The 19,110-nt window shown below is 40.1% G+C and overlaps 1 protein-coding gene across 29 annotated transcripts in view; it reads left to right on the forward strand.

The window, feature by feature from the left end:
- The first annotated feature begins 733 nt into the window (after positions 1-733).
- cables1 (Cdk5 and Abl enzyme substrate 1) overlaps positions 734-19,110 on the forward strand; it is a 55,881-nt gene continuing 37,504 nt past the window's right edge. For 28 of the 29 annotated variants that reach the window (XR_015477406.1, XR_015477408.1, XR_015477407.1 and 25 more), the window contains exon 1: positions 734-1,406. Coding sequence is in view for 4 of the 29 variants with exons in the window: in XM_087238499.1 (XP_087094625.1) it covers positions 892-1,406 (515 nt within the window). In the remaining 25 variants the exon portion in view is untranslated. 29 annotated transcript variants of the gene reach the window in all.

Raw genomic sequence — 19,110 nt, forward strand, 5'->3', positions numbered from 1 at the left:
TAAAGAAGCAATACAGTACATATATGCACTTCAATTTTGCCTATATGTGGCATATATACACACATGCATATATCCTCATATAAGCTCTATCCATGTGGACACTCTTACCTTTACTAAAAAAACGCCCAGTTAAGTGTTTAAAAACATCAAACTCACAATTAAAATTATTTTAAAATATTTAAAAAATATTATATTGAAATATATACTTTATTATTTTAAAGTATTATGTCTGTAAAATTCTAATTTCCAGCAATAAATAACACCAAGCAAAATACATGAAAAAGGTTGCAAGACTTGCCATTTACTTTTTACTTTAATAGTGCAAATGTAGGGTGAAATGTTATTGAGCACACAGTCAGGACGGTATGAATGGGAATACCTCGTACAGTTCGTACCCAAAATGTTTACTTTTATGTATTTCTTTAATGTCCTGTGCAAGTAGCCCGAAAGGGTGGAACCAAAAACGAAGGCAGCAAGAAAAACACACAGGCCGTGCTTTAAAATTCATGTCGCCTCCTGACTTACACAACATTTTTATCAATCGAGAGCGTGTTCAGAATGGATTTAGCTAAACAACTCGCACTAAAAATGCTGTCTAGAACGCTGCAAGTGCTGTCTACATAGGGGACTCGCTGTGCTTTTGAACAGCGCCTCGTTTTCGTGAATCCCCATTGGTCAAAGCGTAGCTCCTGCTGCCACAATACTGCACACACGTGACCCTGCTTTTCTGTACACACACACACACACACACACTGTAAAAAAACGCAGCAGCCACTTAAAAGCCAATGCTATGGCGCTTTGACCAGCGATTTCCCACCACGCATGCAAACAATCGCCATGAACACTTTTAGTCTCCGCTGACTTTCCCCACCGCGCGTTTTCCCGGGCGTAATGGCGAGCGCGCTGCAGATGAAGCCCTCCAGTCTGGAGCACACACGGAAGCGCGTGATTGATCCACGACGGAGACAAGCTGCTCTCTCATTCCTCAGCAACATCTCTCTGGATGGACGACCTGTGCAGGATGACGGGGACATCCAGGCGGAGGAGGAGGAGGACGCCTCGAGGACTAGAGAGAGCCTGGTTTGTGCGGTGGGCCAGCAGGCATTGGCCGCGGCAGCGAACCAGGCTCTAAGTACTGCCCGCGCCGCTGGATTCATGGCCGGGACGGTGGCTACCAGCGCGGCCGCGGCGGCTCCTCCTCCTCCGGATCCGGACGGGGATGCTCAGCTGCTCCAGTCCGCCTTCAGCTCCCCGTTTTCAGCGGTGCCGCCGGCTACCAGAGGGAGACTCCAAACCTACACTCAGGGAATCCTGCCGGTGTCATACGCCCGGCAGTCCAGCCAGAACTACTGCTGTCTAGAGGGAGGGCAGATCGCCAACTCAGCCCTGGAGCTCCAAAGATCCAGGTAACCCTCTGAAGATTATTAGCATTCAACATTACTGGAATAGTAATCTTCTTGAGTGCTTCCAAAACTTGCTTTCTTCTGTTAAACACAAGAGAAAATATTGTGAAGGAAGATGAAAACCTGTAACCATTGACTTCCATATTAGAAAAAATACCCATAAGCTATAGAAGTCAACAGTTACAGGTTTTTATCTTCCTTCAGCATATCTTAAATCTATTCAGGTAATCCTGTACATATTATTGTCATTCAACATTATTGTGATAGTTTCCCAGTGTTGGGTTGCTGCTGGAAGGGCATCCGCTGTGTATAACATATGCTGGATAAGTTGGCGGTTCATTCCACTGTGGCGACTCGTAATTAATAAAGAGACTAAGTGGAAAAGAAAATGAATACTGTGATAGTTCATCTTAAAACGACAATTGACTCTCCCTCAATGGTTCCAAAACGTACTTCTGTTGAGCACAAAAGATGAAAACCTGTAACCATTGACTTCCATATTAGAAAAAACCCAAATGCTATGTTAACGTTTACAGGTTTTCATCTTTCTTAAAATTACAATTTTCTCTCCCTCAAATGGTTGCAAAACTTACTTGCTTCTGTTGAACACAAAAGAAAATATTCTGAAGGAAGATAAAAACCTGTAACCATTGACTTCCATATTAGAAAAGCCCAAATGCTATGCAATACTACAGGTAAATTTTTTTTAATCTTTCTTCAAAATATCTTCCAGGTAACCCTGTGCAGATTATTATCAACATTGCTGTGTTCATCCAAAAATGAATATTTACTCTCTCTCAAGTGGTTCCAAAACTTACTTCTGTTGAACACAAAGATGAAAACCTGTAACCATTGACTTCCATATTAGAAAAAACCCAAATGCTATGTTAACGTTTACAGGTTTTCATCTTTCTTAAAATTAAAATTTTCTCTCCCTCAAACGGTTCCAAAACTTACTTTCTTCTGTTAAACACAAGAGAAAATATTTTGAAGGAAGATGAAAACCTGTAACCATTGACTTCCATATTAGAAAAACCCAAATGCTATAGAAGTCAACGGTTACAGGTTTTCATCTTCCTTCAGCATATCTTCTTCAATCTATTCAGGTAATCCTGTGCATATTATTGTCATTCAACATTATTGTGATAGTTTCCCAGTGTTGGGTTGCTGCTGGAAGGGCATCCGCTGTGTATAACATATGCTGGATAAGTTGGCGGTTCATTCCACTGTGGCGACCTGTAATTAATAAAGGGACTAAGTGGAAAAGAAAATGAATACTGTGATAGTTCATCTTAAAACGACAATTGACTCTCCCTCAAGTGGTTCCAAAACGTACTTCTGTTGAGCACAAAAGATGAAAACCTGTAACCATTGACTTCCATATTAGAAAAAACCCAAATGCTATGTTAACGTTTACAGGTTTTCATCTTTCTTAAAATTACAATTTTCTCTCCCTCAAATGGTTGCAAAACTTACTTGCTTCTGTTGAACACAAAAGAAAATATTCTGAAGAAAGATAAAAACCTGTAACCATTGACTTCCATATTAGAAAAACCCAAATGCTATGCAATACAACAGGTACATTTTTTTTTATCTTTCTTCAAAATATCTTCCAGGTAACCCTGTGCAGATTATTATCAACATTGCTGTGTTCATCCAAAAATGAATATTTACTCTCTCTCAAGTGGTTCCAAAACTTACTTCTGTTAAACACAAAGATGAAAACCTGTAACCATTGACTTCCATATAAAAAAACCCCCCCAAATGCTATGTTAACGTTTACAGGTTTTCATTTTTCTTAAAATTAAAATTTTCTCTCCCTCAAACGGTTCCAAAACTTACTTTCTTCTGTTAAACACAAGAGAAAATATTTTGAAGGAAGATGAAAACCTGTAACCATTGACTTCCATATTAGAAAAACCCATATGCTATAGAAGTCAACGGTTACAGGTTTTCATCTTCCTTCAGCATATCTTCTTCAATCTATTCAGGTAATCCTGTGCATATTATTGTCATTCAACATTATTGTGATAGTTTCCCAGTGTTGGGTTGCTGCTGGAAGGGCATCCGCTGTGTATAACATATGCTGGATAAGTTGGCGGTTCATTCCACTGTGGCGACCCGTAATTAATAAAGGGACTAAGTGGAAAAGAAAATGAATACTGTGATAGTTCATCTTAAAACGACAATTGACTCTCCCTCAAGTGGTTCCAAAACTTCTGTTCAACACAAAAGATAAAAACCTGTAACCGTTGACTTCCACATTAGAAAAAAAAATGGAAGTCAAGGCTTACAGGTTTTTATCTTTCTTCAAAATATCTTCTATATCTCCAGGTAACCCTGTGCAGATTATTATATCTTTCAACATTGCTGGGATAGTTCATCCAAAAACTACTATTTACTCTCCTTCAAGTGGTTCCAAAACTTTCTTCTGTTGAACACAAAAGATGATAACCTGTAACCATTGACTTCCATTTTAGAAAAAAACCCAGATGCCATGGAAGTCAACGGTTACAGGTTTTCATGTTCCTTCAGCATATCTTCTTCAATCTATCCAGGTAACCCTGTGCATATTATTATCATACAACATTATTGTGATAGTTTCCCAGTATTGGGTTGCTGCTGGAAGGGCATCCCCTGCGTAAAACTCATGCTGGATAAGTTGGCGGTTCATTCCGCTGTGGCGACCCCTGATTAATAAAGGGACTAGGCTGAAAAGAAAATTAATGAATGATTACTGTGATAGGTCATCTTAAAATTACAGTTTACTCTCCCGTGAGTGGTTCCAAAGCTTGCTTCTGTTGAACACAAGGGGAGATATTTTGAAGGGAGATGAAAACCTGTAACCATTGACTTCCATATAAAAAAAAACAACAACAAATGCTATGGAAGTAAATAGTTACAGATTTTCATCTTTCTTCAAAATATCGTCTATTATTATCATTAAACATTACTGTGATAGTTCATCCAAAAATTACTATTTACTCTCCCTCAAGTGGTTCCAAAACATACATCTGTTGAACACAAGAGATGAAAACCTGTAACCATTTCCATGACAAGACTTTTGTCAGGTTAGTGAAGGCACTCTGTTCCACATAACTTGCATTAAAACAACTGACAGTTTCAAACAATAATAGTTATTATATACTGTGGGATACAGGTATATTCCTAGAGGAATACACATTATGTAGAATCTGGATTATCGAGGCTTCAATTAAAATAGGAGATTAGCTGCCATTGAACTAACGGCCCCATTAAACACATTAAACTAAATCATTCAACCTCTCGGCAGAACATCATTCATTAATATCCTGAGTGACCTGCATTCTGTTGATACTGCTGATGACAGTTTGCATGGCTGAATTCCTCACTTCAGTGCAGTGTGTGCATGTTGCTCATTTGCAGTGGAATCTAAACATTTTAACAAACATTTAAAGGGATAGTTACTTTAACTTTTATGCGGTAACGGACAAAACTGCTTGCAAGCTCTCAAATATAAGCTGCTTGTGCACAAAACTTCTCTCACGCACTCAAAACAATGCTCTCGCTGCGTCAGATGATGCGGACTCACAATTTGTGCAGTGTTTCCTCTTCCTTTCATGCTTTTGCTCTCCAGAGATCCTCCTGTTGGACTTCCGGTTATGCCGGCGCGTTTTTCTCCTGCTTAATTGCTTTTTAATAAATCCTGCATAATATTCCAGAGAGAGGTCATATAAAGAGACAAAATTGTAAGCATAAGAGTAAATCGCTTCAAACATGCCAAAAAAAAGAGGCTAAGGAGAAGAAAACGATGGAGAGCTGCGAGGAGGTTGGCTAGGAGCTAGCTGAAGGCGAGCCATGCTCACCGGTGCAGTCACACACTGACGTGTCCACGGACGTTGAACAAGTCATGAACATGGAAAGTCCATCAACAAAGGACCTCATGATTGGAAAAACGAAACTTTAACACAAAAATTGACGGTGTACTGACGGAAATAAGAGTTGTCCAAACGGACGTGAAAGACTGTAGTGGGCGTATCTTGGAGGCCGAAAAGCGAATATCTACGGCAGAACACGAGATACAAACCCTTAGGCCGTACTCACACTAGGTACAGTTGCTTCGAACCGGGCCAAAGCACGCTTGTCCCCCCTCCCGTCTCCCCCGACGGCCCGCACTCACACCACAAACAGGCCTCGGCACGCTTACGTCATCGCTGCTGGGCTGTTCAGTGAGAAGCGCTCTCTCACTCAGCAGCACAATGGAGATTTCTCTAGTTATATCGTTTCAGTCGTTTGATATGCCGTCAAATATTTCGGCAAACAGTCCTTAGGGTTGCAGTGACACGCAGTCAGATATTTCGCCGGACAGATCCGCCACTTTTGGCGCTCATAAACAGTCATAAAGCTCTCGTGCGGCAGGAATGAGGAGGTCTGCTGAAGCCACGCAACTGTTGTGCTGTGAGGAGTTCTCGTCTTTAATAAACTACGGCAGTTTGCGTTCACTGAACAGTAAGATTGATTAATAAACCAATATGAAACAACCCCTTAAAAGTCACGTCTCGCTTTCAGTTTTGGGCTTTGGCGCGTTCTGCACTCACACACAAGTGTACCGTGCCAAAGCCCAAGTGAACCGGGCTCAGTCCCACCTCTTCCAACCGGGCCAGGGCCGGCCAAGTGAACCGTGCTTGAGCCCGATTCAGCGCACTCACACTTCTCAAACGATCCGGGAAACGGGCCTGGGCATGGTACGGATGGCATAGTGTGAGTAGGCCCTTAAAGAGATCCTCCTATTAAATTGGCTTTCCCAAGAATGTCGGTATGGTATTGCTACACTATTTACATTTACATTTAGTCATTTAGCAGACGCTTTTATCCAAAGCGGCTCACAAATGACGACAAGGAAGCAATTTACACAACTATAAGAGCAACAATGAATAAGTGCTGTAGGCAAGTTTCAGGTGTGTCAGGACAGTGTCAGAAGCAAAACATTAGTAATTTTATTTTATTTTTTTGTAGATAGTGGAGGAGTTAGAGAGGGAATTGCATATTAGTAATGCCTAGTTCAGACTACAATTGGACTACATTCGCAGAAAACTGTTTGACCCGGCTGGAGTTAAAGCTAATAATATTGTAAATAATGTTCAGTTTCTTACACGGACCAATAGTTTTGCTTTACAAGAGCTCAGTGTGTCAATAGGAGCCATGATTATTTAATTGGACACATTTGTGAGTGTTTATTTTGAATCTAAAGAGACCTGTCATCATTCACCGCGGTTATATGATTCACCAAGCACTACAGATTCAGCTTTTTCAATGATCTATTGAAGAAATAAAGGTTAACTTGGATGACCTGTGGCTGAGTAAATGAACAGGAAAGTTTCATTTTTTAGCTGAACTATCTCTTTAAGTCCCAGCTTTGAAATGTAATTGTGCCCTTTGTATGCTATGGAATGATTCATTGACACCCCCAAAACAAAATAAACACCAAATTTAACAAGCTACTACGATATCTGTATGTAGTCATTGTGGTATGTCTCTAATCGTGAACTCTTTTTGACCCTGTTCGGAAGTATCAAGAAAGTTAAAACCTCTTGAAGAAACATTTATTTTAAAAACATGTGTCCTCAAGAGATACCGCCTGCTGTGTGTGCCGGGATCGTATATTTAGCGCGGTCATAGTGACAACTGTGTCTAATCGGAGACGAGCAGGTGGCAACACCGAGACGTCTGCCAGAACACATTACTTTCAGTTTTAACCAACATTACCACAACATTTGTTCAATCTCAGCCAAACAGCCACGCGGAGAGCGTCTATTTCTCTAACTGTTTGCTCAGGAGGCATGCAGAACACCTACATTCATGAACGCCCACTTCCAGTCCCTGACGACACGGAGCGTCAGCGTCAACGCTTCCCATTCACTTTGAATGGGTAATTTTAAAAAAATGCAAAATGCGCTGGTGCTGGGATTTAGATGATTTCAAGCAAATCCATTTGCTGAACATGTACTACGTGCCTAAAGCGTTCACATAATGTCATTATCTTATTTTTGGCGGAAGTGGCACTTAGCAGCTTTCGCATCTGAAATCTTCATGTCTTAATAACTGTAAACCTCATTCACTTATTATAAGGTACCACTCTAAAACTGTTACAATACTAATGCATTTTACAAAATGTTATGACAAAAATACTGTTATACTATATATTTTGGATAAAAAAATGTAAAAACCGTAAACTCACATTCACAATATTTCCTGCGCAACACTTCAGATTTGATTGAATTTATATCAAATGTGTGTTTAGTGTTTACAAGGGGTGTAACGATATACGATGTGTATCACGATATAATGTTCACGATTCGATATGTATCACGATATTTTGAACAAAAATTGAAAATTAAACTGAAATGCAAATTTTACCAAGTAAACTATTTTTTATGTATTTCTTTTGTTTCAACTTGTTAAACTGAACCTTCTTTTAGAAAATAAATTAAACAGGCCTGTCTCTGAAAAATAAAACAATTAAAAAACTTCTTAAAAATATTATTGAAATGACAGAGACAAAATTAAGGAACAATTTAAGTAAAGGTGCAAAAAAAAATAAGCTTTCTATTCAATTGAATTTAACAGTAAGAGCTTAAGGCTTTGCTTGGTCACTTGCGTTTTTTGTGTGTGCAAAAAAAAATCCACATTTCCAGGTATTTAATTCATATTTAATTAAATTCATTTAGAGATATCTCTAATTACAATTGTGACTAGTCAAAACTCATTTAGAGATATCTGCAAATATTTTTCAATGGAAGTCAATGGAGGAATATGACTAGTCATAATATATTTGCAGATATCTCCAATTTGATTTCGTACTAGTACAATTGTAATTGCAGATATCTCTAATTGTCATTCTGACTAGTCGAATTATAATTATGACTAGTCAAAATATAATTAGAGATATCTCTAAATATATTTATGGATAGTCAGAACAAAGGTTTAAATGCTAAAACGGCTTGCCATACACGCGAGTCTATCAAAGTCCACCCTCTGTAGTAACAGCTCACGTCATGTGTGATTTTGCGGCGAGAACATTATATGAAGACAGAATGATATTTTAGGGTGAATTGTACCTTATAATTACAGTATGTGACTCTTTTAACACCATTATGAGGTATCCCTGTCGCTGTGCAAAGTATGTAAATCACTGTGAAGACTTTAAAACTTAGGATGTTTGACCCAGTATGCGTGTCAAAAAGCGGACGAGTCTAAAGCAATGACTGGACAACCGAAATGTTGCCAGACGTCTGATTTTGAGAGGATGGGCCATCCTCTATTTCAACTCCACTCATCTTGGTCTGCTAACATTACTGCTGCTGCAATCTGAACTCACGTGCGACAGCAGGTGGAACGTAGCTCACGTGCAAACAGCTCAACTAATAAGAGAAAACGGATGTCATATCGTAATCAAATCGTCATAACGCCACGATGCATATTGTGACATTTTTGCATCGCAATAAATCGTACAACGATAAATCGTTACACCCCTAGTGTTTACTGACATTGTACACTTCCCATATGTTAGCTTTCTATTAACCCCCCACTGCATAGCTGTCCCTTTATATTAAGCTCAGATTGGAGAAGGTATTTTAACATTGCATGCTTGAGCTTAAAACAGTGTGGGACTTGTTCTAATTGGGCAGCTGCTGGAAACGAGCGCAGGCTCCAGGCAGTATGCCAATCTCTGCCCTCACTCCCTTCCTCCAGTCCCTTCCCTCTGACCTGCACTTCCCGTCCCACCGCTACTCTCCAGCGGGAAGAGCAGACCTTCAGATGCACTGCCAGGATCAGCCTCTGAGGAGAGTCTGTGCAGATTATACACTAGCTGACAAAAGTCTTGTCGCCTATCCGAGTTTTTAGAAACAGCAAATAATAAGTTGACTTCTAGTTGATCATTTGGCATCAGAAAAAAACTAAATATACCATAGGAATGGTATTACAGAAAACTTTTTTTGGTGGTTTTAAAACCTTGACGTTTGCAATCCATGGTAACCCTAAAACCAGTTACCATCCCATGCCTAGCAGAGCAGTGGCGTCTCTCATATGTTTGCACATGCCCCATAGAAGCAACACACACCCTGTACGATCCTGTTCTCCAGCTATAGCAGAGCTCTGCCTTCATGGGCCGGCGCAGACAAAAGCATTAATGCTGCCCTGTCAGATCTCACTGTGTGAAGAGTGTGCTGTTACGTAACTCTTCAGCTCTAATAGCTGGCTATACGTCTGCGCGCAAATAGCCTGTATCTTTCTGGTGCCAAATTAATCTTGCCTCACAATTAGAAAAGTCCTCCAAGACGACTAAACTGAGCTCAAAAAAATTGCATGGGCTTACCAGTAATTTATGATATAATGACTTAATCGGAGTTACTGTGAAATCAAGTCAGAGCAAGTCCTTTTCTGCCTCAAATGCACTGTTTGCCGAATTAAAGAGAAAACTAAACTAGAAGCAGTGTCATACGCTTGTATAAAATAGTTGTCCCCATTATGGAAATGCAGTTTGCCTTTGGGAACTTGGACCTAATTTCCTTTTATTTTTTTAATCCCAGCAAGTTTAACAGTGTTACGAACACTAAGTTTGGCCATCTACGACAACAGCATGTAAATACGTAATAATATTAATAGTAATAATAATAATAACAACAATTCCTTACATTTTATATAGCGCTTTTCTGAACACTCAAAGCCCTTTATACATTTTTGGTGGAATCTCCTCATCCATCTCCAGGTTGGAGAAAAAGTCCTTACCCCAGGTGAAGGAGTTCAAGTAATTTTGGGTTTTGTTCACGAGTGTGGGAAGGATGGATGTGAGGTTGACAGGCGGATTGGTGCAGCGGCAGCAGTGATGCGGTCGATGTATCAGTCCATTGTGGTAAAGGAGCTAAGCCGAAAGGCAAAGCTCTCAATTTACCGGTCAATCTAGGTTCCTACTCTCACCTATAATGGTCATGAGCTTTGGGTCATAACCGAAAGGACAAGATCTCAAATACAAGCAGCCGAAATGAGTTTCCTTCGCAGTGTGGCAGGGTGCACCCTATGGATCGTGCCCTGTCTCTCGGGTGGAGCTCGGAGTAGAGCCAATGCTCCTCCACATTGAGAGAAGTCAGCTGAGGTGGCTGAGGTGGAACGGATCCCTCCTGGACACCTACCTATAGAGGTATTCCAGGCATGTCCCAACGGGAGGAGGCCTCGTGGGAAGACCCAGGACACGCTTGAGGGACTATGGGCCCTATCATACACCTGGCGCAGTGTGGTGCAAGGCGTGGCGCAGTAGTCTTTTGGTAGTTTCAGCTTGGCGCAAGAGTCGTTTTGAGGCGTTGCGCTACGCTCATTTGTGCGCCCAAAGGCGTTCTGGTCTAAAAAGGAAGGGGTTCTGAGGCGGACCGCTGGCGCGTTGCTATTTTGAGAAACTATAATAGATTTTTCATTAGACCAAAACTAACCCGGTCTAAACTCCAACGCAGAGTTGCGCCTCGCTTACACACTGCTTAATACGCATAAGAGAGCAATAGGCAAATATCTTTACATATGAAAACATTTAAATATTAAGGATATATATAGGATATAATAAGAATAGATATAGAATATAAATATAAAGGATTAATATATTACAAAACATGTTATTTTCTAGCCTACATAAATATGAAAAACCACGGCTTTTATGTCTTCTTCATCTTGGGAGGCTTTTTCAGTTCATTCATAACAATTTTCTTTTGTATAATGTTATTATTATAATTGGTCGTAGTGTATGAGTGTGTATGGATGTTTCCCAATACTGGCTTGCAGCTAGAAGGGCATCCGCTGTGTAAAACATATCCTGGATAAGTTGGCGGTTTATTCCTCTGTGGCAACCCCTGATGAATAAAGGGACTGATGGAAAATGAATGAATGAGGAACCTTCTAAACCTTTTACGTAAAAAAAAAAAAAAATTATATTTATATATACATTTATATGTGTAGGACTAGTCTTTTACAAATCTGAACATTTTGTTAAAGCACATGAATGGGACTGAGAAAGAGGACAAAAGGTAATTTGATTATAGTTTATATGATCTACTTGGTCTTAGATCTCCTTTGTTTTTCTTTCCCTCATGTCATTGTATTTTTCTAAGCATCACATCTGATTTATTCTTAACAAAACACTGAGTTTTCTTTTAGACTCGCTACTGGATCTCCTCCATAACCATTGAAACGAGATGTGTTTTGGATGGACCAGTCCTTTTCTTTTCTTTTGTGTTGTGTGGTTAGCTGGCATTACTGGGAGATTACGCTGACATTTTTTCCCAGTGAAATAAATGGAGTCAGGAGAAGGTTTTAAAACCAAACTTTAAAACCAGTGTCGGATGTGGTGGAAATTGCAACCAGGCAAAAGCTTGCCAAGACATGATTTAAAAAAAGGAAAAGGAAGAAAAGCAGGGTTTGCAGTTGCTTGCTGCCCTGTTTCTCTACTGCGAGTTTACAGGAACAAAATGAGTTGAAGATTTACAATGAACAGTGTATTTTTTAAGGACAGGGGTGAGGGAAAGGCTGTTTCTTAATAATGCAAAGCAGATGTGGTGGAATAAAGGATGGCATCTTTAATAATCATCAATCATTAACCTCCTACGGCCCATTCACACGGAGCGTCAACGCTTTCCATTCACTTTGAATGGGTGACGTCAGGTGTTGCCGAACTGCATTGTGGATCCTTCGGCGCCGATTTAGAGGCGTTGCTCGCTGCAGAAGTTAGGACTTGCTCAACTTTTCAAGCGCTGACGGAAGCGTCAGCCAATCAGATCGCTGCATGCAAATACACCAGTTAGACAGTGGCCTATTGCTGACTGAATTTCGTTGGCTGACGCTGCTATGACGATCGCATCAGCCCCAACTTCAGACACGCCTTTAGTCAAGCGTTGACGCTGAAGCCCCGTGTGGAGCGTTAGGTTTATTCAATTGCTTGTTCAGGGTGCAATACAGTAGCTTGTGTTTTTACGTACACTCGATGATACTTGCATTTTCTGAGAACTTGGAGTAAAATTAAAACCACAGTGAACTAAACTAACCTTCAACTCTGAAAACTGCACTGGCACTGTTTTAATTTACTAGAACTTCAAACCTAACCGGCCACTTTATTAGGTACACCTGTCCAACTTCAATTCAAGTTATTTAAGAGCACTTTAAAACAACACAGTCGACCAAAGTGCCGACAACAGAGAGTAAAAAAAACTTTAAAATACAAATAAATAAACATAAAATGTCAACATCTCACACTGTGCTAAAAGCCAAATTGAACAAGTGGGTTTTAAGAAGAGATTTAATAACGGTAATGAAGGAAGAGGCTTGTCTAATATGCAACGACAGCTCATTCCACAATTTTGGTGCGGCCACAGCAAAAGCCTGATCCCCTCTGAGCTTTCAACTGGTCCTGGGCACACCCAGGAGGAGCTGGTCGGCTGACCTGAGCGAACGAGAAGGTTTGTTTGGACAGAGAAGCTCAGAGAGGTAAAGGGGTGCAGCACCATTTAGACACTTAAAAACAAATAATAGTAACTTAAAATGGATCCTGAAATGCACGGGCTGGCAGTGAAGAGAAGATAAAATCAGGGTGATGTGCTCGTATTTGTGTGTGCCAGTTAAAAGACGTGCAGCTGCATTCTGAACCAGTTGCAGTCGAGAAATAGAAGACTGGCTCACCCCAAAATAAAGAGCATTGCAGTAGTCCTTTATACATGAGTCCAGTGCATTTAGAGGAAGGTCATCTGTCCTTTTAGGGCAGGGGTGTCAAACTCAGTTCCTAGAGGGCCGCAGCCCTGCATAGTTTAGTTGCAACCCTGCTTCAACATAACTACCTGTAAGTTTCAAACAAGACTGAAGGACTCAATTTATTTGATCAGGTGTGTTTATTTAGGGTTGGAACTAAACTGTGCGAAGCTTCAGTCCTTCAGGAACTGAGTTTGACACCTGTGTTTTGGGGGAACATAAATTTGACAGTCATCAGCATAACAGTGAAAGGAGACACTATGTCTACTGAGAATTGATCCAACTTGAAGCAGATGTTGAGAGAACAATATCAACTGCTCGTTAATGCAAATTTCTAATCAGCCAATCACATGGCAGCAACTCAATGCATTTAGCCATGTAGATGTAGGTCAAGACGATCTGCTACTGTTTAAACCGAGCATCAGAATTGGGAAGAAAGGTGATTTACGGCACTTTCAAAGTGGCACGGTTGTTGGTGCCAGGCGGGCTGGTCTGAGTTTTTCAGAAACTGCTGATCTACTGGGATTTTCATGCACAACCATTTTATATTGAGTGGTCTGAAAAAGAGAAAATATCCAAAATACACATCAAACGCGCCATGTCATAAAGCGCAAATCATCTCAGACTGGTTTCTTGAACATGACAATGAGTTCAATGTACTCAAATGGCCTCCACAGTCACCAGATCCCCAATCCAATAGAGCACCTTTGGGATGTGGTGGATGTGGATCATGCATGTGCAGCCAACAAATCTGCAGCAACTGCGTGATGCTATCATGTCAGTAAGGACTGAGATCTCTGAGGAATATTTCCAGTACCTTGTTGAATATATGCCACAAAGGATTAAGGCAGTTATGAAGGCAAAATAGGGTCCAAAACGATTCTAATAAGGTGTACCTAATAAAGTGGCCGGTGAGTATATGCTAGGCTGCTTTGCCACAATCTACATTGTAAAATTGCAATAGGAATAAAGATAAATTGAATTGAATTAAAAGTCTTTGCTGTAACCTTCTACATTTAAAATGTTTTCTGGACGATGTTTTGACTGGGGTTATTTAGTTTGGTCTGGTCTTGACCATTGTTTTCGTAGCTTTCCCTTGGTGTAAAGCATAATCAGCTCCAACGCTTGTTTTTTATTCATGGCTATAAAACTCAAACTTTCCACGTCTTTTGATATTGAGATGCTCTTAAAGTCATTTGAAAGGGGGTCGTGAACTTGTGATGTTTTGTAAATTCCTCCCTGTGAAAACAAGATTAAATGCAGTGGCTTTGTGGTGTTTTAGTTACGAAAGATCTGGCTAAGGCCAGAACATATGCAAGCACACAAATGCTGACGCAAATCTTCTTAACACCAGATCTTTCATAAATCTAACCAAGTTTAGTTGTCAGAGGGGTTTATTTACCTTGACATTCACTGTTAACAATTTCCAGTAGAATCTACAGTAACTTATTGGCAGCAGTTCGCCAGCATCTTACTGTAAATCAGCAAGATTACTGCATTTACATTTACAGCACCATTTATCTTGCTATGTGCGTTTAAAGTATTGTATTTCTTTAAACACAGTTTACACATGGTCTTTAAAAGTCTTAATGTCTTAAATCTCAAAAGCTAAATTTCAGGCCTTAAAAAGATTTAAATCCTCTGAAATATTGTGTTGTAGGTCTTAAATCTTTTTTAACAGGTCTTAATTTTTATTTTTTCATGTATAGCTACCCAATCTGGCCATTAACACCCATACAATCACCAACAATCCATGACCTGACCTATATTTTTTATTATTAAATTAATATTGTTCTAGACTGAAGTAATTGACAGCTATGTTTCTTCTATTCTTGGTAAAGGTTATATGATTTGTGAACTGATATATTTGAAAATGAATTAAATAATACTATAATATAAACAAAATAATTTAATATTGTATTATTAAATGTATTCAATTTTAATCATTTTTTAAAAGCGCTAGTGAAAATTTTTTCTAACTGCCTGGGATATTTAGGAAAATCCTTTGCATTTTACTGTGTATAAGTCTAATGCTGCGTTCACACCAGACGTGGAACATGCGTCAAGCACAGGTGATTTATATGTTAAGTCAATGCAAACGCGCAAATAGGCATCCTAAGGCAGGATATGCGCGAATGGCACGGTGTGAATTGAGCGTTTTGCACGTTTGACGCGAATCGCTCAATTTCGAGAATCTGCACTACAGCAGACATTCGCGCCGCGTTAACAAATCAGGAGCTTGCTCTTGTGGGGGTGTGATTGTGACAAAAAGTTCATCAAACTGGGCTGGCCTCGGTCAGAAGCACCGCTGAAATCTTCCATCATCTAGGTTCAGTTTCTGGAGGATTTTTTGAGCTCACAGAGCTGGATGCACCTCTGAAAGGATTTAGTGGACACAGACACGGCCCTAAACGTATCGATGCTGTTTTTCAGCCTTCATAAAGCACATAAACAGCTATTTTCTTCATAAAATCCATGTTAGCCATTTAGCAACGAAGCTAGAGTCACCAGGCAGACTGAAGCCCTGCCCATCTTGCAAATCCGCGTCTGTTCTGAAGCGGGATTTGACGCACGAATGAAGTGAGTAACCTCAAATGTTCACTCTGCTATTAACGCGCGAATAGCGTGATTTATCCGCGCGTTCCACGTCTGGTGTGAACGCAGCATAAAATTTCAGTCATAACAGTTTTAAAAATGTCTTAAAGTCTTAAATTTAACTTGGTGAAAACTGCAGAAACCCTGGGTTATAGTAAAATACAGTAATTTTCACCAATGCAATTTAAAAATACAGTAACATACTGCATACCTGTCTTACAGTAAAATGCACTTCATATTACAGTTAAATACTGTGTAATTTACACAAATCGGTAGCACTGTTTGGTTCTGAAAATTGCAGTGTTTCTATATTTCTGTATTAAGTTTGAAATCACTGCACGTTCTTCTTTAGGACCCGTCTGCCAAATATATCATCAATGCAAAAAGCTTTTCCCAATAGTTCTGTTTCCATTCAATGATGTGAATTAAAATTATGCACAAAACTGGAATATCGCATAAAAGACGTGCAAATAAAGCAGCGTTTCAATACAATGAGTCCAAGAGAACAATATAGTCTCTTCCTGATTAACTGGTGCCAAATATCAACAGTACAATAGCTGAGAGAGCCTAATGCACTGCAATTTAAGAAAACACATGCAAATACACAAAACACCAGCAAATAAAAAAAAAAGATCTTCAGCAATTTGACAGCACACGTGTTGCAAATTGGTCACAACACTTGCAAATATCCACGTAGCACAACGGAAATGTTTCTAGGGGATCCAAAGCCATGACAGACCCTGCTGAGTTTAGTTTTTAAGATGTGTAAAGTGGCCGCATGGAGACACTGCAGCACTGCTGAAAATTGTGGGTGATTAAATAAGAAGTTGCAGCTAAATTGTTATCGGTGCCAAACAGCATTTCCCGTTGTTTACATCTTTGTTTATGTCCTCGCTAAAACATATCGTCAACGCTAGAAACTATCATGTAACAGATCAATTTTAACAAACAAACATACTTACAGGTTGCGGTTGGAAATGTTTCTCCTTTGAGGAGGTTTTAGCCGAATCCAGCACTTAACTGGGAGAGATTCTGAAAGCTGTCTTTTGTCGAATGCTAGATCTATATCTTTTTTTTAATAATTCTCTGGAACATAATTAAAATTTGGAGACGCGGTGGCACAGTAGGTAGTGCTGTCACCTTACAGCAAGAAGGTCTCTGGTTCGAGCCTCGGCTGGTTTAGTTGGCGTTTCTGTGTGGAGTTTGCATGTTCTCCCCATGTTCACATGGGTTTCCTCTTGGTACTCCCACACAGTCCAAAGACATGCGGTACAGGTGAATTGGGTTGGCTAAATTGTCCGTAGTGTTTGAGTGTGAATGAGTGTGTATGGATGTTTCCTAGAGATGGGTTGCAGCTGGAAGGGCATCCTCTGCGTATAAGATATGCTGGATAAGTTGGTGGTTCATTCCGCTATGGCCTCGGTTTAATAAAGGGACTAAGCCGAAAAGAAAATGAATGAATGAATAATTAATATTGAACTGTGAGCACTTCTCTCTTTGCGTCGGGTCCTTTGGAAACCCAAATACATGAACAGAAGAACCTCTGTGGAAATAGCAGCGTTTGGATGACATTTTAGCTTTCTTTGCTATAACATTACAACGCCTCTGGCCACACCCCTTCGCTGCGTGGGGTTTATGCGTATAACCTGAAGTGTTTTTTGATCTTATTAACCTGGATGTGTTTTATTGTAGTCCCCAAACATCGTAGGCTTTGCTAAGCTAACTCTGTAAAAGCCAATGTCTGCCTTTGCTATGAACTTTGAGCGTCTTACCTTCAGAAATGATGTTTATGTTCACACAGATACATTAAACATCCACTAAAGTTTAAAACATGATATCGTAGTGGACCACCCTTTAATGCGAAGCTTGATCTTTTATCAAATAATGCTTCGTTTTGAGTAGAGAGACGTGTGCTAAAATAAAAAAAAAATAACACCAACACTAAACGTTTGAACGGCATTGTAGCAAAAACTCTAGCAGACTTTCACTCTCCAATAAGAAACCAGAAGCTGATGACATTTCTGTTTGTCTCTTCTGTTTTAGAAATGTGAAGGTTAATGGAAGAATGAATGAGCATGATTAGGCACCACGTTCAGTGTACTTCTGCAGTGCTCACACTCAAATCAGGTGTCTGCTACTGGTCTGATTTCAGAGCTTATTTGGCAGGAACGCTCGCATTTTTCAGCCCACGTTCGTACAGATAGAGGTCTTTGCAGAAGGCCATGCCTGACCTGGTTTTTACAGTGCTGCTATCTGCTCTTGAAAAGCAAATATGAAGAACGGCGTGAGCTCAAAAGAAAAACAGCTTATGATAATGTCTAGAAATAGAAACAAGTGTTGCTTATGAGGCTTTTTCTCTCGTCTCCCTGGTGTGTTGTAGCTTATCAGCGGACTATTAGATGTTGCTCATTACCTCCGCCTGTGAGAAGGAATGTGTTTTGTGTAAGTGAAATCTGCGCCGTGACTTATCCTCTTACAGGGGCTTGTTTCTGGAACATTCTGTGTGTGTGAGCTCATATTACATCAGGAAAATGGCAAAAAGCGGAACATTTCTGCTGCCGCAGGTTTGGTATTGGTGGGAAACTTTAACCTGGATTTGGAGTAATGCTCTAAAGCCTCGCAGTGTGTTGCGCTTTCTTTGGCAACATGCTAATTTCGTAATAAGTTGCTTATTTGTGTGACTCCAAAGGTGATGTGTGAAATGCTGCAGTTGCCTTTTTTTGTACATAAGCCTCTTGTGTTGCAACAACTGTAGTGAAATGATTAACCGTTGAGACATTTTTTTTTTCGAGCAACCATGCAGATTCGATCCCTGCTCGCAACATTCTCAAATCTTAAGAATTTTGGCTTGTCTTGAGTCTTTAGCCTCAGTAAATTTTATGCGTATTATATGGATTGTGGGTGGCACAGTGGTTAGCATTGTCACCTCACAACAAGGTCACTGGTTCAAGTCTTCTGAGCCAGTTGGCATTTCAGTGAGGAGTTTGCATGTTCTCCCCCTGTTGGCATGGGTTTTCTCTGGGTGCTCCGTTATCCCCCACAGTGCAAAGACATACAGTAGGGCCGTGCGATTTAATTGAAATAGTATGGAAATTGCGATTTGAACATAGACGATTTCTAATTCGCCTTACAGAACGATTTTTTTGCACACTACAGTCTCGACTGATGCTTCTCCTGCAGTTTGCTATTTAAACCAATCACAACGCAGCGCACCTAAACAGAGCACAAGAACAGGAGACTGAGCTTAAGGTGCACCAATGATGAAAATCATCTTTTGTAAGCTGTTTGGACAGAACTGTGTGTAGGTATAGTGTGGTCATATTGGAGTGAAATAAACACAATGAGTCTCTTT

This window comes from Danio rerio, chromosome 2, assembly GCF_052040795.2.
Source record: "Danio rerio strain M-AB ecotype USA chromosome 2, GRCz13ab, whole genome shotgun sequence".
Classification (NCBI taxonomy): Eukaryota; Metazoa; Chordata; class Actinopteri; order Cypriniformes; family Danionidae; genus Danio; species Danio rerio.